Source organism: Artemia franciscana, chromosome 1, assembly GCF_032884065.1.
Source record: "Artemia franciscana chromosome 1, ASM3288406v1, whole genome shotgun sequence".
Taxonomy (NCBI): Eukaryota; Metazoa; Arthropoda; class Branchiopoda; order Anostraca; family Artemiidae; genus Artemia; species Artemia franciscana.
The window spans coordinates 10,334,102-10,355,278 of record NC_088863.1 but is presented as its reverse complement, the minus strand read 5'-3'; the positions used below and the strand labels follow the sequence as shown (position 1 = coordinate 10,355,278).

Here is a 21,177-nt window from a genome sequence, read left to right as displayed (position 1 = left end):
TTAGTTGGTGAATATGTAAAATTGGGTTTAGTCATTATGTCACATTAGCTTATGTCAAGATATCACAACTTTGAAACGTTATAAAACGGACTTGCGCCACTTCATTGGTGTACCTTTTAATCTATGCGTAAAAAAAATGGTCCCAGATTCTAATAAACCCAAGTTGTTTTCCAGGCCTTAAAAGACTCACAGAAGAAAATGGATATAAAGCTCCAGATGCCTCCTTTGCTTTCAGCGAGACAAGAGATCAATGAAGTAATTACTGCCGACCCAGAGCTCAAAGGTCTTGATGATTCGAAGTTTGTTTTTACCGACATCTCTCTTGGTGTACCGGAAAGGGTAAGTTATTTTCAAGTTATTAGTAATTAAGTAATTATAGTAATTAAGTTATTATAGTAATTAAGTTTAAGTCATTAGTAATTAAGTTATTAGTAAGCTATTGCTTTTAAACACAAGTTTTATTTGAAGACGATTCGGAAAATCGAGCCAGCAAAACTCAGGGACGTTTACAGGGGAGTTTGCCTCGGGGACCAGCCAAATATATATATATATATATATATATATATATATATATATATATATATATATATATATATATATATATATATATATATATATATATATATATATATATATATATATATATATATATATAAATATATATAAAATAAAATATATATAAAATAAGTATATATATATATATATATATATATATATATATATATATAACTTATTACTCATATATATATATATATATATATATATATATATATATATATATATATATATATATATATATATATATATATATATATATATATATATATATATATATATATATATATATATATATATATATATATATATATATATATATATATATATATATATATATATATATATATATATATATATATATAATCTTCTTTGATTTGTGGGCAGTTCTTATTCGAGTTATAAAATAGTATTGTTACTACTGTTTCCCCCTCCCCGGTGAATAATTCCTACGTGTTTACCTGCATAGTATCAAAAAATGTTGCCTGAAGTTAATTTTTAACAATGCATAGGTATGTTTTGATGATCTCAAACACGATTTGGCCGGTTGGGTAAAATAATTTCCCCATTATATTATAGCCTAAATGATTATTTTATTAAAATAATGTTATTTTATAAATAATATATTATTTTATACAATGTCATATATTATTACATTATTATATATTATTATTTTAGTGATCCAGAAGGAAACACTATAAAACTCTGAAAGCTACTTTAAAAAAACTCTAAAACACTTCCTTATGTCATTCCTAAAGGTGCATCACTTTATTTCACCGACCCCCTTCTCTCCCTCCCCCCTAATATGTAACTGTATAGCCAAATTATATATACTCCTTGAATTTTCTACTTACCAATTTCTTCAGATTAATTTAACGATAAATAAGCAACGTTACCGGCAACAAGTGACGAGAAAGCACAAGTCTAAAGATCGGGTATATGTTAGTTACCTCACCTGTTCGATGGGGGGGGGGGGATAGAGAAGAGGATATTCAGAGTTGCCAAATTTTCAAAACACGTAGGTAAGCAACCTATAGGTAACCATTGCCAATTTTTCAAAATGAATTGGTAAACAATCCATATGTAAACAAGTAGTCAAGATTTAACAACCTTCCAAATGTAGGGTAGTAACCTCTAAGTAAAAGAGTAGTCCACAATAGCGTTGTAAAATTATTGTAAAACAAAAATTGGTAAGTATAATTGGTAAAATTAGTACAATAAGGTAAAATCGGTAAAATAAGGTAAGATTGGTAGAATATGGTAAAATAAGGTACTACCTAGCTGCGTTCAGCCATATTTCTCACATTGTATACATCTTATTTTTCATTTATTTATAAAAGCACCAAATACAAGTAAAAAAGTGGTTTGTAACACTTTGATGACTTGGATTTAAGCACTGGTCGTAATAGGAGAACATTTAGACATCAAGTTCGTCTTCAGCAGGATCTGCTGGCAAACCTAGCTCCTCTCCTTCAGATTCTGATTCAGGTGACTGTGCCTGTTCCAAAGCCCCTCCCCCCAAAAAAATCTTGAATACGGCCCTGAGGATTATATATCAATTTCTACCTTCAACCTCCCCTCGTCTCTCCCTTAGAACTAATTCCGTGTTTATCTGAAGATTTTTTCAAAACAAATGCTGAACCACAAGGGCCGTTAAACTAAAATCAGAATTTCTTAAAGACACTGTAGTCAGTAACAGCTCATTCGGTAGCAACTGGTTGAGAAGCAGACTAAATCTTAGAGAAGGGCACTGGAACTTTTGATTTCCAATCGACTGAGCCTCCTCCAAAGTTTATTTGACCACCCCTTCCACATGAATTGCCTCTGGAAAAAATAAATGACCAAATATTAATACCTTGAATCCTTATGGGTCTTTACTATAGGTAATGCTTTACGGTTGCCTCTGACTTAAACAGATGAGTAGAAATTTCAGTTTTTCTTCTCATGAAGATCAGGAATTATCCAGGGGAAAATTGAGAGGAGTATCCGTGAGGAGGGGTAATTCTCCATGGGGGTATTTTTTTTTTTGGGGGGGGGGGGTAAACGGCTTCTCTCGGGGGATAAATAGATATGCACGAGACATTTCTACAAGCCCAATTTACAATAACTTAAAATAAAAGGATCAAATAACATTTTTTTCTTCAGTTTAAATTAAGATCATCTGACCGTACTTTTTGTGAAATTAGATCAATGGACAAGCCAAGTCTCAAGTGACTTTGTGCTGAGGTGAATCAAGGGTGGCAGTAATAGTTTTTGAGAGTTCAGTTCAACATAAAATTTTGGCTAGTGTACTTATATTGATTAAAGTCATCAATTATTATAGTTTAGACTATTACAACTGAGTATTATTCAAATTTTTTCTTTTGAATAGAAAAGACTGGTTGTAGTTAGAGATCCAGAAGGAACTCTGAGAAAAGCTACGTGGGAAGAGCGGGAGCGAATGCTTCAAATTTATTTCCCTAGACCAGGAAGAGAAATACTACCCCCGCCTATGTTCAATGAAGACAACCTTAAGGTAAACCTATATTGTTCTTTTTTTGTGATTTTAACAGTAATGAATTGGTAACACATTTGAGTACTTTACATGGAAATATGACCTCGTGCTATTTTATAAGAAAAGTTGGTAATACTCGTTCAGATTGATGGTTTTTTCAAAAATTTCACGGAAGCATAATTAAGCCCTTCTTGTGGGTCAAGAAGACCCTAAAATTAAAACTTTGTTTAATTCGGATTTTTCCTGATTAAAACATGCAACGTGATAATATTGATCATCCAAACGCTTAGTAGTGTTTTTGTCATATTTCTAGTTTTAGACATTCATCTTTGGTCTGTTTAATTTTTTTCGAAATAAAGTGAAATTTCTTTAGTTCCTGGACCACCAGCAACTTTTTTTCTGAAAATTTTGGAGAACAACCCTCCATATCCAATTTGGATTCAAATCTGATATGAGGAATTTTGTACTATTTGAGGAATTTCTGTTCAGATAATACGAATTCTAAAATAGCTTTAGCCATAGAAGAGCAGCAATTTTTTTAGAATATTTTGGAAGGACAGACTCCCAGTTTCAGTTTGAAGTCAGCTATGATGCCAGGAATTTTGTTCTTTTTGAGAAATTTCTATCAAAATAAAGTTTAAAGTAACTTTAGCCTTGAAAATCGAACAATATGTTTTTCGTAGTATTTCGAAAGGACAGGCCTTCCATCTCCAATTCGAATTCCAATCTGGAGCCAAGAATTCTCTTCTAATTGAGAAATTTCTAACAGAATAAAATGAATTTTAAATCAACTTGAGCCCTATTGACAAATGAACCGTATGGCAAAGCTATAGTTGAGAAAACTGACCCGTTTCTGTAGATGCTTGAATTATGAAGGCTTATCTTAGTTTTGGTAAGATTTTAGAAGAAACCAACTTTCAGCTAGGACGGGGGAAACTGAGGTCTGGGAGGTTTCGTTACAGAAGCATTTCCAGGAACAGCTGAATACTAAACTTGAGAGTTTAAAATTTGACAATGTGGAAGATGGATGGAATAATTTCAGAAAAACAATTTGTGAAGTTGCTGATGGTGTCCTAGGGAAGAGTGCTAAGACTGCAACTAGGAATATTAGTGAAAAAGCTTTAGGTTTAATAGAGAGTAGAAGGGATTTGTATAAGAATTATCTGATTGATAGGTCGTATGAAAACAAAAGGAATGTAAAGAAAGTGGAGAAAGCATTAAAATATGAACTAAGGAGATGTGAAGCGGAGGATATGGATAAAATTGCTGAGTATCTGGAAGATGCGGCTAGACGGCATAATAGTAAAATATTATACTGGCATGTTAATAAATTGAAAGGGAGTAGCCAATCCGAACTAGTCCCAGTTAAAGATAGAAATGGGGCCACAATTAGTGATAAGGAAAAAGTTAAAGAAAGATGGGTGGAACATTTTGAGAATGTGCTAAACCGAGATACAGTTGCAGGAAAAGATATAGATTAAAATGAAAAAGTTTGTGATACCTTGGATGTGAAGGAAGATTTGTTTAGTCAGGAAGAATTAGCGACAGTACGAAAAGGATTAAAAATAATAAGGCTCCAGGTGCTGATAGTATAATTAATGAGTTTCTTAAATATGGTGGCTCTGAGGTTAGGAATAAGCTATTGAAGGTTATGAACATGATTTTTGAAAAAGGGGAAGTACCCAATGATTTTAGGAAAACCTTAATTAAACCACTGTATAAGAAAGGCGACAAGAGTGAGTGTCGTAATTATCGAGGCGTTAGTCTGGTCTCTGTAGGTAGCAAATTACTGAGTAATATGATACTTTTTAGACTGAGAGATGCTGTAGACAAAGTTTTAAGGGAAGAACAATGTGGTTTTAGAAAAGGTAGAGGATGAGTCGACCAAGTGTTCACTCTTAGGTTAATAATTGAGAAGTCCCTTCGTTGTCAAACACCTTTGGTCCTCAGTTTTATCGATTATGAGCAAGCTTTCGGTTCTGTTGATAGAGAGCGTTAACAAAGGTCTTATCGTTATATATTATACCAGAAAAATACATTAAAGTGATTTGTGCTATGTACGAGAATAATACTGCTGCGGTTAAGGTAGGAAATGAGGTTAGCAACTGGTTCTGTATTAAATCAGGAGTTAAGCAGGGTTGTGTTCTATCCCCTTTTATATGGATCATTTTGATGGACTTCGTCTTAAGGAGCACAGGAAAGGCAATTGGAGACCACGAAATCAAATGGGGAGGAAAAATGCTTCTGGACTTAGATTATGCTGATGATTTAAGCATATTAGATGAAAGTGTGAGCAAAATGAATGAAGTTTTAGAGGTTTTGCGAGTTCAGGGTGCTAAAATAGGCTTGAAAATTAATGTTAAGAAGACTAAGTCACTAAGGCTAGGAATAAGTGAAGATGAACAGGTGACATTAGGTAACGAAAAGATTCATCAGGTTGGGAGCTTCAGTTACCTTGGTAGTATTATTAGTAAAGATGGTGGGAGCAGTGAAGATGTTAAAAGTAGAATCGCTAAGGGTCAGGGTGTTTTTTCATAGTTAAAAGAAGTTTGGAAGAATAGGAAGATAAGTCTGCAAACCAAGATTAGAATATTGGAAGCTACAGTGATGACATTGGTTAAATATGGTTCTGAAGCATGGGCGCTCCGAAAAGCAGATGAAAATTTACTAGATGTTTTCCAGAGAAATTGCCTACGGATTGTTCTGGGTACCTGGCTGACTGACCGTATTTCAAACAGTAGGCTGTACGAAAAATGTGGTTCAATCCCGCTTTCTAGGGCTATAATGAAAGAAAGGTTGAGATGGCTAGGCCACGTTCTACGGATGGAGGATGACAGATTACCGAAGATTATCCTTTTTGGCCAACCGTCTGGGGCTACACGGAAAGCAGGTCGTCCTTGTCTGGGTTGGGAGGATGTCATAAATAAAGATATTATATATATATATATATATATATATATATATATATATATATAAATTTATTGTTATATGATTTTAAAATTGTATATCAAATTGTATGAGATCGTCATGTATATTTTAGAAGAAACACATTTTGAGTTTCTTGTAAAAAATTTCCCTTTCACACAGCCTAAAAAAGAAGCAGAGTCAAGAAATTGAAAAAGTCAACAGTTTTTTTTTAAGTTCTAAATGAAATTTAAGCTCCTTTAATTTTTGGGTAAATTTTATCTGCACTTAAATTCGCATGATTGACTACATAAATAGAATTAACGGCTCTACTTCATGCTAAAATCTTGACTTTCAGAAAGAAGTTTGGGATGATATATCCAGGTTGAATAAGATTTTGAGGTTGTTACTTTTATTTGATGTTTTTTTTATGGTGGTTTGTCTTATTGTCATCCTTTCATGAAAATTTACTCTTGTGGGATAAAAAAATAAGGAAGCAATAGCCTTTTAGTATGGAGTAGACTGTCTTTTGTTTTGTCCCAAAACTGCTACAGTATGAGGGCTAAATGGGCTAGTATACTATCGTGTAGTTTGTTGCCCTGGCAAAGCTAGTAATCAAAGGTTTCGATCTATTGACTATGTTTCCTGCCAGTCGTACCCGAAAAATTATCATTATAGAATCTATATTCATTTCCGATACCTAGTAGCGATATTTATATACCTTACGCCATCTATATTCATAGTGGTTAGTCGGATTCCTAAGGCCATCAGATGACAATGTCATACCATTTCTCCCTATTGATCCCAAGGAAACGCTCATTTTTTGTTATTTACCTAATTTAACATTTTTTTTTTTTTTTGGATGAACATGGAGGCTCTAATTTTTTCGATATGTTAACTTGACGTTCATCTTAGTAATTCCAGTTTTTTTTAAAGTTTAAAAAAGTTTTTCTCTTTTTGTGATTCTTTTTATTTCTTTCATCTCCTTGGTACGAACCTTCTTTTTGTTTTCTTGTTATAAGAGACACTGCTGGCATTTTTTTATAACAGTAAAGAAATGTTTTAATCACATAAATTACGTCAAATTACTTTTTATTAGTAATAAATTAATAAAAACGATTTTGTATTTATTAAACTAAAATATTAGTGCCTCGTGTTATAATTTCAAAATTTTGTTTCGGAAAAAACCGTCTTTTCCAAGAAATACACAAATAACTATAGATTTTCTATTTTTTTGTATGTATAAATCAGAATATGGACTCCATCCCTAAAAATAAGACTCGATCCAATGGACTCCATTGGTTTTTCTTTGTTTTTTTTTATATGTATAAATCAGAAAATGGACTGTATTCCTAAAAATAAGAAATAAAGCTAATGAGTAAAATAGATAAGACACCACGCCTGATGTAGAAAAGACGGAGAGTTTCTTGATGTTGTTATTTTTTTTATTTTTATCTTTAAATGATTTTTAATTTCCTTTTACTTTGTATGGGGAACTTAAGTTAATGAAATTGCTCATTTTTATTTTTCGCCTTATTTTTAATCGCTTGATTTTGGGGAAGGCCAAAAACTTAACCTTTTGTTTATAGATTTTACTTTAATAAATTCAGTTTAATTTATCATTTCAGAATTACTTTTTATCCTTAAAATTTTGTCCATCCTTGTTCATATCCTAAATACAAATCTTTCTTTTTCGATTTTTCAATTTCTTTTCCCAGTGTTGTGTTCATCTGGATTGTTTATTTCCAAGGAGTGCCCAAAGTTTGTTCATCGTGGATGAATGGAAATTATTCATTGTATTATTTACCCCATTTTCAACCACTTCGTATTTGGGTACTTAAATGATCCTTTGTGTTCTAAAAAATTGAATCGAATGTAAAAGAAGATTTCTGTATTCTTCATCATCTTTAAGACCAAAGTTTGTTCATCGGGGATGAATGGAAATTATTCATTGTGTTATTTACCCCATTTTCAACCACTTCGTTTTTGGGTACTTAAATGTTCGTTTGAGTTCTAAAAAATTCAATCTAATTTAAAAGAAGATTTCTGTATTCTTCGTCATCTTTAAGACCAAAGTTTTTTCATCGGGGATGAATGGAAAGTATTCATTGTGTTATTTACCCCATTTTCAACCACTTCGTATTTGGGTACTTAAATGATCCTTTGTGTTCTAAAAAATTCAATCGAATTTAAAAGAAGATTTCTGTATTCTTCGTCATCTTTAAGACCAAAGTTTGTTTATCGGGGATGAATGGAAAATATTCATTGTGTTATTTACCCCATTTTCAACCACTTCGTATTTGGGTACTTAAATGATCCTTTGTGTTCTAAAAAATTCAATCTAATTTAAAAGAAGATTTCTGTATTCTTCGTCATCTTTAAGACCAAAGTTTGTTCATCGGGGATGAATGGAAAATATTCATTGTGTTATTTACCCCATTTTCAACCACTTCGTATTTGGGTACTTAAATGATCCTTTGTGTTCTAAAAAATTGAATCGAATTTAAAAGGAAATTTATGTCTTCTTCGTCATCTTTAAGACCAAAGTTTGTTCACCGGGGATGAATGGAAAGTATTCATTGTGTTATTTACCCCATTTTCAACCACTTCGTTTTGGGTACTTAATTATTCGTTTGGGTTCTAAAAAATTCAATCTAATTTAAAAGAAGATTTCTGTATTCTTCGTCATCTTTAAGACCAAAGTTTGTTCATCGGGGATGAATGGAAAGTATTCATTGTGTTATTTACCTCATTTTCATCACTCGTTTGGGTTCTAAAAAATTCAATCTAATTTAAAAGAAGATTTCTGTATTCTTCGTCATCTTTAAGACCAAAGTTTGTTCATTGGGGATGAATGGAAAGTATTCATTTTGTTATTTACCCCATTTTCAACCACTTCGTTTTGGGGTTCTTAAATGTTCATTTGAGTTCTATAAAATTCAATCGAATTTAAAAGAAGATTTCTGTATTCTTTGTCATCTTTAAGACCAAAGTTTGTTCATTGGGGATGAATGGAAAGTATTCATTGTGTTATTTACCCCATTTTCAACCACATCGTTTTGGGTACTTAATTATTCGTTTGGGTTCTAAAAAATTCTATCTAATTTAAAAGAAGATTTCTGTATTCTTCGTCATCTTTAAGACCAAAGTTTGTTCATTGGGGATGAATGAAAAGTATTCATTGTGTTATTTACCCCATTTTCAACCACATCGTTTTGGGTACTTAATTATTCGTTTGGGTTCTAAAAATTCTATCTAATTTAAAAGAAGATTTCTGTATTCTTCGTCATCTTTAAGACCAAAGTTTGTTCATCGAGGATGAATGGAAAGTATTCATTGTGTTATTTACCCCATTTTCAACCACATCGTTTTGGGTACTTAATTATTCGTTTGGGTTCTAAAAAATTCTATCTAATTTAAAAGAAGATTTCTGTATTCTTCGTCATCTTTAAGACCAAAGTTTGTTCATTGGGGATGAATGAAAAGTATTCATTGTGTTATTTACCCCATTTTCAACCACTTCGTTTTTGGGTACTTAAATGTTCGTTTGAGTTCTAAAAAATTCAATCGAATTTAAAAGAAGATTTCTGTATTCTTCGTCATCTTTAAGACCAAAGTTTGTTCATTTGGGATGAATGGAAAGTATTCATTGTGTTATTTACCCAATTTTCGATCACTTCGTTTTTGGGTTCTTATATGTTCGTTTGAGTTCTAAAAAATTCAATCTAATTTAAAAGAAGATTTCTGTATTCTTCGTCGTCTGGAAGACCAAAGTTTGTTCACTGGGGATGAATGGAAAGTATTCATTGTGTTATTTACCTCATTTTCAACCACTTCGTTTTTGGGTTCTTAAATATTCGTTTGAGTTCTAAAAATTTCAATCTAATTTAAAAGAAGATTTTTGTAGTCTTCGTCATCTTTAAGACCAAAGTTTGTTCATTGGGGATGAATGGAAAGTGCTCATTGTGTTATTTACCCTATTTTCAACCACTTCGTTTTTGGGTACTTAATTATTCGTTTGGGTTCTAAAAAATTCAATCTAATTTAAAAGTTAATTTCTGTGTTCTTCTTCATGTTTAAGATAAGAATCGCACAGGGTACTTAGATGTTGTAAAAAACGCACATATAGTTAAAAAATTGATTTTAATTTGAACAAAAAATGAAAGATAATTTGAAATTGTGAAGTGTCTGGAAATTCATCAGAGTTATTTAATTAATGACATGTCTTCTTCATCTTTGATTTGGCCCTCAGTATATGAGCAACTAGTTCCTTTGCACGATTGGCAAGTTAGGTCGAATTCGATGCCATTTCGATTACAGCTGCACCAGTTACTATCACAAGATTCCTTACAGCCATACGTCACGACTGTTATATATATATAATTATGTATATATATATATATATATATATATATATATATATATATATATATATATATATATATATATATATATATATATATATATATATATATATATAATTTAATATAACATGTATAATATAATATATATAATTATATATATTTACATATTTATTTTAGGGACGATTGGAGAAGAAAAGTTACATATTTATATTAGATCGTGGCTGTGCACAATTTGAGCCGGATGGCCTTAGATAAAATCTAAGGTTTTTATGGAAGGGGTAAACATCAGAGGGGACTAAATGACTAGAAATTTAAAGTTCTAGTTCCCTTTTTGAGAGCCCAAATGAATCTGCTGGCAATTAGCATATATTATATGCTATATATATTAGCCACATATATCAATTTATATATGTAATATACATATATACTTAGTAGTACGTTACGTATTACATATGTACTTAGTAGTACAGTAGTACATATATACTACATATTTGTAGCTACATATATAGCTACATATATTAGCCGGCAGCTTATATATAATTATATAATTCAAATTAATTTTATATAATTATTATATTATATTGTATTATTATATTATATATTTATATTAGATATATTTTAGAGACTATTGGAGAAGAAAAGTTACATATTTATATTAGACCGTGCCTGTGCACAATTTGAACCGGATGACCCACAGTACATACACGTGACTCGTGATACATATAGTCACATTGAAAAACATGAGGATTTCGATCTTTTGTGGTCAACACGACACTATGGGCCTATGGTGCTATATCTGACAATTGAGAAAAGAATAGACAGCTTAATAAAGACACTGCTTATGAACTTGAAAAGGGAGGATATAGCAGACTTGATACAACTATATAATTTTGTTCATCATGGTTTCAGTCTGACGACTACTGTAGAAGATGATATGGCTTTATTAAAGGTATTCTGACTTTTGCTGTTTAGTATATATATATATATATATATATATATATATATATATATATATATATATTATTATTGTTATTATTATTTAAGTACAAAGTATGCTAAAATGTACAGAAAAAAATTATATAAATCAAGGAGATCATGAGATACTGTGAGAGGTAAAATGTCCAGGTGCATTTTTTTGTTGTTGAAATAATTTGTCTTCGGTTCTTTTCTTTTCTTTTTCATTGTAAGACCTTGACAATAACCTTATAATGTCGTTCAGTTTTTGTTCTTTTCCTTGTAGATCTATTTTTCTAATTCTTTTTTCTAGATTTAATTTTTATATCTTCCATTCTTTTTTGTTCTCTGTAGGATCTAATTTCATTTTAATTTGTAACTGAAAATGCGACAACTCAATTTGGTTTCTAATATGGAAAAATTGACTTTTTTACCCCCTATCCCTCCCTAAAACCTGAGACCCTTCCACATTGTCCAATGGGAAATGATCCGTAAGAAGAACCAGAAAATAAATAAATTTTTCAAATTTAAAGTTCTGCTGAAAAATCAGGATGGAAAATTATTATTCTACAATCTGCAAAACAAGAGGGCCTAACCTTACCAAAAAGGAATTAATTTTAATTGCTTTTTAAAAATTTGATTTCAGTTTAAAAATTTTAACTAAAATTCCAGTTTAAATTGAGTTGTTTTTCATTAGAATATTTAATTTTTGTTTCAAAGTATGTTGTTTCATAGTTTTTGTCTTATCATAGGGTAAGTAAAGAGCGATGTGGGCACAATGTATTATTTGTTTAGACCAGGGCAATTTGTATAGAAGGAGTTGTCTTAGAAACTTCAAAAAGAGTTCATTCGATTGGAAAATGAGGGGACTAGTGCCCTTTTTAATAGTCGAAAGCGATCAAAGGGCGACTAACCCCCCTCCCACGCCCACCATTTCTCCAAACACATCCAACCAAAATTTCGAGATACCTGTTTTGTTCAATATTGAAAGGTCCGGAAATTATGTCTTTAAGTATGACAACCCCCAGAGCCCTCAGGACAAGGGCTGTAAGTTATCCCTGGGGCTTATAAGGTTCACATAGAAAGGGTGATCGTATAAATTTCGGAGGGGGCTCATTGGATTGATAATAAGAAATTCCAGTGCATTTTCTAAGACTCAGAGCGATCAGAGGGTGGATACCCCCTCCCACATGTCGTATTTTCCCGAAACGCATCTGATAGAAATTTTGAGATGGTCGTTTGTTGTCATAGAAACTTCGAAAATAGATCATTCGATTGGAAAGTGGAAGAGCCAGTGCCCTTTTTGATAGTCGTCAGTGATTGGAGGGCAACTAATCCCCCTCCCACGCCCGTTATTTCCCCAAAGACATCCAATCAAAATTTTGTTTCCCCAAACACATCCAATCAAAATTTTGAGATAGCCATTTTGTTCGACGTAATTGAAAGATCCGGTTATTAGGTCTTTGAGGAAGACAACCCTCCCACGCCCTCAGGGCAAGGATTGTAAGGTCTGCCCTGGGGGCATATAGAAAGGATAATGGTATAATCTTTGGAGGGGATCATTGAGTTGCTAATCAGAACTGCTAGTGCCCTTTTAAGATTCATAGTGGTCGGAGGGTGGTTTCCCCCCCCACGACTCTTATTTTCCCGAAATGCACCTGATACAAATTTTGAGATGGCCATTTGTTGTCGTAGAAACTTCGAAAATAGCTCATTTGATTGGAAATTGAAAAGGCCAGTGTTCTTTTTAATAGTCGAAAGTTATTGGAGGGTAACAAACCGCCCCCCCACGCCCACCATTTCCCCAAACATATCTAATGATATTTGTTATATAGCTATTTTGTTCAACGTAAGGAAAGTTCCGGAAATTATGTCTTTTAGGATGACAACCCCCCCCCCACAGCCCTCAGGGCAAGGGTTTTAAGTTATGCCCTGTGGGCATAGAAGGCACATATAGAAAGGGTGATTGTATAAACTTTGGGGGGGGGGGCACATTGGAATGGTAATCAGAAGCTCTAGTGCCCTTTGTAAGATTCAGGTTGACTGGAGTGTTATACCCCCCCCCCCCCCCCACACACACACACACACGCACACACACCTCATGATTTCTCGAAATGCATCTGATAGAAATTTTTAGATGGCCATTTGATGTAGTAGAAACTTCGAAAAAGGATCATTTGATTGGAAATCGAAAGGACTAGTGCCGTTTTATTAATCAAAAGTGATTGGAGGGCAACAAGGCCCCCCCACGCCCATCAATTCCAAAAATACATCTAATCAAAATTTTGAGATAGCAATTTGGTCAGCGTAGATGAAAGTTATGGAAATTATGTCTTTGACAACCCCCATACCTTCTCAAGACCAGAACTTAATTTGCACTTTACTGAAAACAAAATATGTTTCAAATATTATCACTGTGATTTTACTTGTTTAAAGTTTGTACCAGATATATGAAAGTGGAAGTTCTCTCCCTTGCAGTCCAATTACAGCGCGATTGTCTGGTGCCCTTTTTAAGAGTAACAGGAGATTGGGGGCAAGTAGCCCTTCCCTCAAGCTCATTCATTTTCCAAACGCATCCAGTCAAAACTTTGAGACAGCCATTTTGTTCAGCATAGTAGAACGGTCCAGCAACTATGTCTTTAGGGATATTGGGCATCTCAACTCCAAACAATTATGTAATTGGCCCATTGTGCTTTAAAACTAAATGTTCCTTTAAAGCAAATAAAAAGGCATTGTCTTTTTGGTTGTCAATAAGATACCTCAGCCATATATCGATAACAAATGGGGGCATGAAGTTGGAACTTTTGGGGATACTACTATTACTATTTCTGCTCTTACAATTTAAATAAATAAAAAAAAAGCGCAAGTTTATCCAGGTTGTCAAAGAGCATTAATAGAATCTCTTGGGAATGATATTAAGTTTTATATTTCTGGTCAACTTCATAAGCTATTAAATTAAACTGAAAAAGATGTACAATATTATTTTTTCCATCAAAAAGACTATGCCAATAAAAAACGAACAGGAATTATTAAAAAAAAACTTTTTCCACAAGACAAGTTTTTCAAAGAAAAGTAAAGAGCTCCATTAAGCCAAGAATGGGCAAAGATTAAGTCAAATAATCTTCCAAGAGTAAAACTACCACAAATCACTATCAATAAATAAATGAAACTCAAAAATAACAGAAATTATAATAAATAGCCGAGTCAAACCCAAGCGCAGCATTAATTAGCATGAGTAAGGCTGATAACCCGTTGTATTCTCAAAACCAGAACACAATTTTCACTTTACTGAAAACAAAATACGTTTTAAATGTTTTTTACCTCCCTTACATACATGAATAAAAAATTGTCAAAATCTTAAGAAATAAATGTCAGTATATGTCAATTAAACTGACAATCCATGGTCGTTTGTTTTTGTTTTTACTTTAGTGCAATTACTACGCTCTACTGAATGTCGATTGGAGAGCAAAATCAATTTTACGTGAGCAATTTGAAATTGGAAATAATGACCATTCTAGTGGTCTAACATTCCCTCTCTATGCCTATGGCGTTGCTATTGTATAAAAAATCATAGTTGAAAGAAAAAAAACATTAGAGTTAAAAATCTTGTCGCTCGGTAGCATCTTTAAAGAAAGGTTCTATAAAACCAAAGGCTTTCTATAAATTTTAAAAGATTTTTACTTTCATCCTGACGCTTCTTTTTCTTTGAGTTATCCAAAGGCTTTCTATAAATTTTAAAAGATTTTTACTTTCATCCTGACGCTTCTTTTTCTTCGAGTTGTTATGGAGACACTCGCATAATCTTCCAAGGTTTATAGTATATAATGTATGGTTTATAGTATTCTCAGGCTTGTGTTTATAGTAAGTTCGGATTATTTTGATCTGTTAATACGAGGTTAAATAACTGGTTCTAGGATAGTACTACTATCCATGCTCTGTTTGAGGTGTAGTCATCTGATTTGTTGTAGTTGCAATTGTCAATTAACAAAAACATATATAAATTTTTTGATGCGCTTTGTAGTTTTTTTTGTAATCCCCCCCAACCTCGAAAAAATAGCATATCTTATGAATAGTTCAAACAGGAAGATTTTTGATAAATCCTGATACTTCTCCTTGTTTGAATTAGTATGGAGACCCGTTTGCATAATCTCATCACCGGAATCAAATTTTGGACCCTGCAGCGGGTTTCTTTCGAGCTCTGGATTGCGTATTACCAATGAGAGATCAATCCCGTCCGCCATTGCACGGCAATTTATCCTAATACTTCTTGTTTGGATTAGTATGGAGACCCTTTCACATAATTTCATTCCCAGAATCAAATTCCGAGCCCTGCAGTGTGCGCTACTATAGGACAGAAATTTATGCTGCTAAATAAATTATAACAAAAAATAAATAAATACACCAATAATTTTCTATCCAGAAAAGAACCAAATGCAGCTTATTGAGTTTTTATTAGTTAGACGTTATCTTTATGAGTTCGACGTTATTTTCTTATTGAGTATTTATTAACATCCAATAAGCGCTATTATAAGCAATTCGATGATTGCCATTGCCCTTGAACGGCGAAATTAATTGTGGTAATATTGAGCAATGGTTAGTTCTAAGAGATATCTTCTCATTCTTCTAAAAGTTTTGCAACCACAGAAAGATTCATCGTGCTTTGCGTACTCCACTTTTTACGTACACAGTGCATCCATCATCTTTACTAATACCGCTGCCTTGGTACGTAAGGCTATCCACTATCCACTTGTCCCTCTTCTTGATACCTAAAAAAAGTTTGTTCCTTCTCTTTTATTCCTAATTGATTCATCAAATTTTCCGATCCTAAGGAATTTGGCAAAAAGCAGATGCATCGCTTTCGCTGTCTATTTGTATGACAATTCTGTTGAATGTAATGCTTAGGATTTCGAGTAGGCGTGTAGAATTTCCTGTTACCATTGTAGTGGTAGAAAGATGATAATCGTGTTTCCAAACTAGTCTACCATTGGATTTATTTTGTATCAGATTAACGACGCTTCTTGACTACTAAGGTCCCTGCGGTGCATTTCTGCAGCATGATTTGATCTCTGGGTCCCGTACTACCAAGCTGAGGTCAAACCCACTGCGCCACCACAGAACAGTCTACCATTGGAATGTTTCTTTAAGCTACAATCATAATCCCAGCAATAATAAAAAATTGACAAATAGCAGATGCATGGTTTTAGATATCTACCAGTTTTTTGACAATACTGTTTAATTTACGGCTCAGTATATTAAGTAGACGAATAAAATTTTGTGCCAGCTTTGCGGCAGTAGGAAGATGATAATATTGTTCCAAATTAGTCTATCATTGGAATGCTCTTTTAGGTTGGGTTACTGATAAATAGGAAAACAATTTTCAAAAAATACAAAACGCTACCCTTTTTAAATAACTGACGTTTTAGCTCGTGTGCAGCATAAGATACTAGCTAGCTTCATCAACTCCTAATACAAGAGTAATTAATAAAAAAGACAAAACAACAAACCTGCCTCTTTCAACAATACCATTTCGATAACATACCCATACCACAACCCTCTGCCTTAAAGCTACCTTTTAAATAGGCATGCCTAGGTTGTAAAAAATCAAATTATAGCAACTGGTGCTTTCAACTGGATGGATCAAAAAGAAGATATCTAACAATCTGCACACTTGGCCAACCAGTAGAACAGGATCGATCAAGGGCGTAGCTCCAACATTTTTATTGAGGGGAGATGGGTCCATATCCGGTTAGTCAAGGAGCATTGGCTATATAATAATTTTTTTAAAGTTATTGGAAGGCAACTCCCCCTCCCCCGAAACGACGCCCCTGGGATTGATTAACTACATAATGAGCATTCGACTTAAAAATTTTCGATTTAAATTTCCCAGGTTTTCCTCAATGTTAAGAAACTGTTATTTCAAGCTTTTACCACAAATACTTTAGTTTAATCATGGTTGAAAAAGGTTTGAACCTGCAAATTTTATGATTACACTTAAAATTAAAAGCAGTGGGAAAGTCAAAATTGGGAACTTAGTTTAAGCCAAATTCCCTGGAATTGCACTTGTAAAATGGGAATGAACGAGGAAGCCTCTTCTAGGTTATCTGGACAGATTCGCCAGCGTTGCCAGCTCAAACTTGTGCAATATTTTTTACATCAGCAACCTGAATGACAACCATTATGCACACTTCGCTGATCAGTAGAAAGGTTCGACTAGTACATAATGAGCATTTACAACTCGTAATGCAGCGCTTTAGTTTTGGATGACTCACCTATATAATTATTTTCTCAACGCGCAATAAACAAGTTAGCTTACTAAAATACTAATTGTATTATTTGATTTCAGGAGTATATAGAAAAGGATTCGTTAAAGAGACATCAATTAGAATTAGCACTCCAGAGCTACCAAGAGTATTTGAAGCAGAATCAAGAAATTGAAAAGTCAAGAGTATCAGCTTAACATTTGTTTAGTTTTTTTGTTTGTTTAGTATAATCAACGAAAAAATGTTTATTATCAACCGTTGGACTGTGTTTTAGTCTATCTACTATGGTTCTATCTTTTGTCTCATTATATCATATCTTCAGTGCAGGTTCTGGTTTCTCTTGCGCCCAGGGCAAATTTTTAATTAGCGCAACCCCCCACCGTCTCCTAAAAATATTCAGGCTAAATTTTAACATAATTGTTCATCTATTTCAATCTGAATTTTCTTACTTTATATGGGGAAAGATATAGGAATACTGAAAATTTCATATTCAATCTGCTTAAACTTTCTACCATCTGCTAAATAAAAATTGAATTTCAAAATTAGCAAATTATTATAAATGTTGGATTGTTCGAAATTTCGCGCCCCTAGAATTTCAGCGCTCGGGGCAAGTCCCTCCTCTTCTCCCCAAAAACTGCCTCTGTATATTTTTCATTGAAAAAATCTAAGAAAACACTCGTTTTGGAAACTACGAGTTGAGGAAAAATTGGGTGTGTTTAAACGATATTTCATAAATGCAAACATAACTTTAGCTCAATAAGTGGGAGTTTATTGTGGGTGCAGTCCCCCTTCCTTCTTGCCAGGGTAGTCTATGCCAACTCTAAGGTATTGGGGCATTCATATATTGGAAAATTTACTCAATTTCTGTTGGTTTTTATTTTTCAAGTAGGCTAAATGTCACCTCCTTTTTTTCCTCCAATAAAGAAGAGGGGCTACTATGAACCGTAAATTTTCACTTTCATTATACTGAAAGCAAGGGCAAAGGGCAATTCGTTACCCTAATAATTAGAATAGAGTACTGGATATCTATGCTTTTTCGCTATGCGCACAGGCTGTTGATATTTGTTTTGAAAACAACTCATTCTTCTTTTGCCCGTTGATACAAGACACGTAAGTCCAGGCATGCCTATCGTTTAGGACGGTGCATTTCAAGGCCATCATTTTTCATGAGTTATTTCGGGTCAATATCACCCTTCCTGTCTGAAGACATAAACGAGGGATATTTCTTGATTACAACTTTTGTAATCAATTCGATTTTTGAAAAAAGCTTTATGTGTTGTTTCATGGCTAGACAAAGAACAATAGTTACTGTTGTACATCATTTTCTTCGTTATTTTTACGATGTACATTCCTATGCTTAACTTCGAAAACTTCCTTGAAATTAATCAAAATGAAGGTACAAAAAGGCAACGCGTCTTGTATTTTCTTTTTCTAGATTACTCTGAGACTAGCATGTAAGTAGGAATACCTTTCGGTGGAAGGGGCCAACTTTCAACCAACAGGAAGATTATACGAGCAATATGGGTGTAATTCTGAGATTTCCATGGGGGCTTGTAGCCTTTCCAGCGTACATGCGTGATTGCTCTAATTCCATGTTTTTTTAGCCCCCCAGAATTACTGTAAAATCGTCTTGCTTTGCACCATCTCAAAGTTAATTTATGCTTAAAGACTGAGTAACGAATCTTTGAAATAACTAATCAAGCAGCTTTTTGACAAAGAAATACTACTTTGAAAAAAATATAATCAACTTTGCGAAATAAGCTAATGGTTCCTCCAGAAACATGGGAAAACTGATGAGAAAAACCTATCGGTAGGAGGGGAAGTGTGCAAACGACAGGCTTAAATATTTTCCCTAAAAAGCACAGATATCGTAGACTTAAACAGATTCTTCTTCTTTCTTGTCAGTAAGGGAGACAGGGGCTTTTTCGGACGGGGGCATGATCGGACAAACGATATTGCTCGTTCAGATATCGATACAAAAATTTGACAAAAATGTCAGTAGATGGCGAGCATGTAACGCACGTTCGATCAAATTCTGACTAGAATTCAGTAATAAATGTTCCTTTGAGAGGGTCAGATGCAAATTTGGAGGTAAATTTAAATTTCTAGCTGTATGTTCCTTGTCAATTTTCAGGCGTTCTGCAAGCTTTAGGGGAAAGCAGTTTCGGCAGGTAAGAGAGTGATCTATTGGCTACTTTCTAATTATAAGTAATGTATATAATTTCATATTTTATTTTTTTGGCAGCCATCTTTTTATTAAAGGTCACTGTGGGGCATTTCCGGACACAGATTACGGGGCATGTACGGACATTATTTCTTGCCTGTCCGAAAATGCCCCCATCATGTGTAGTTCAAAGTGAAGTGTTAAAACTCTTGCCAGAGTTTGAAATAAAGCTGCACAGACCTGCACAAGTTTCACTATTATTCTTATCAGTTCTAATACTTTATTTCTTTTCAGAAAATGGTACGAACGTATCCATTAGATCCATCTATTTCGCTAGTTTTAGATCCATCTATTCATGGAGGTAGAATTGTGCTATTTAGGATTTGTTTTTAGAATTGTTTTAAAATGGTAAGGTGTACCTAAATTTGAAAGTTCGTAATTTTTTAAACCTAAAAGAAATTGCACTATTATTTAATAGTGGAAAAAGATAGACTGTAAGCTATTCTGATATTAAATTAAACACAAGTTATCTGTATTTAATGAAGTAAAAATTTAATGCACATAATAAAGCTCTTCTATTCTTGAGATAACGTTAAAAATACTTTGCATTCTAATCTAATCGCCCCTGTGCAGTTGTTCTTAAAGCTAAAATTCTGACTAACATCAAAATCCTAACATCAGTGCAGTTAGATAATTCTTGGAAGAACGACTGGCAGGACTTTATAGAGGGAGAGGGGGGAATAACATAAAAAATAAAATATATTTGATAATTTGATAGTTTCACTATTATTCTTATCAGTTCTAATACTTCATTTCTTTTCAGAAAATGGTACGAACGTATCAGCGAAAACGAGACAAACCACCCCTTGATCTAGCAACGTTACAAAGAGCAGTCGCTTCGATCGTCAAAGATGGTAGCTCTATCAGAGCAGCTGCGGAGAACTTTGGACTCAAAAAGTCAACAGTTAATGATGCCCTTAGACGATACCGTGCTGAACTGGATGCCCAGCCCGATATTCTGGAAACTGATAAATCTCCGGCTAAGGTCCTGCCATCTGAGAGACGTGGATTTTGGCAAGTTTTTACTAGAGAGCAAGAAAAGCAACTCACCGAATATTTAAAAGCCGCATCGCTGATGAATCATGGGCTGACAGGGCTTTCAACTCGTAAGCTTGCCTATGAGTTTGCAGTAAAGCTTAATGTGAAGATGCCCTTAACGTGGACGGAAAAGGGAAGGGCAGGCCTAGACTGGTTCTCTTCGTTTAGGAAGAGAGGAAATGAGCTATCAATCCGGTCTCCAGAAAATACTAGTCAAGCACGTGCTTCCGGGTTTAATGCTCCAGTGGTCAGCAAGTTCTATGACAACCTAGCAGAAGTTTACAGCAGGCATAAGTTTCCACCTAGCAAAATCTGGAACTGTGATGAAACAGGTATCCCTACTGTTTTGGATCCCCCCAAGGTTGTAGCCAGGAAGGGGGCTAA

The 21,177-nt window shown here is 33.6% G+C and overlaps 2 protein-coding genes across 5 annotated transcripts in view; both read left to right on the top strand.

Annotated features, from left to right (window-relative positions):
- The window catches only part of LOC136025418 (small ribosomal subunit protein mS22-like), a 38,202-nt gene extending 20,416 nt beyond the window's left edge, over positions 1-17,786 (top strand). Inside the window, exons 4-7 of the mRNA XM_065701447.1 lie at positions 175-339; positions 2,927-3,070; positions 10,940-11,266; positions 17,615-17,786. Of these exons, the coding sequence (XP_065557519.1) occupies positions 175-339; positions 2,927-3,070; positions 10,940-11,266; positions 17,615-17,728 (750 nt within the window). The 3' untranslated portion in view covers positions 17,729-17,786. The remainder of the gene's footprint in view (positions 1-174; positions 340-2,926; positions 3,071-10,939; positions 11,267-17,614) is intronic.
- LOC136025399 (uncharacterized) overlaps positions 1-21,177 on the top strand; it is a 597,112-nt gene that overhangs the window by 206,165 nt on the left and 369,770 nt on the right. The gene's annotated exons all lie outside the window — the stretch shown is intronic.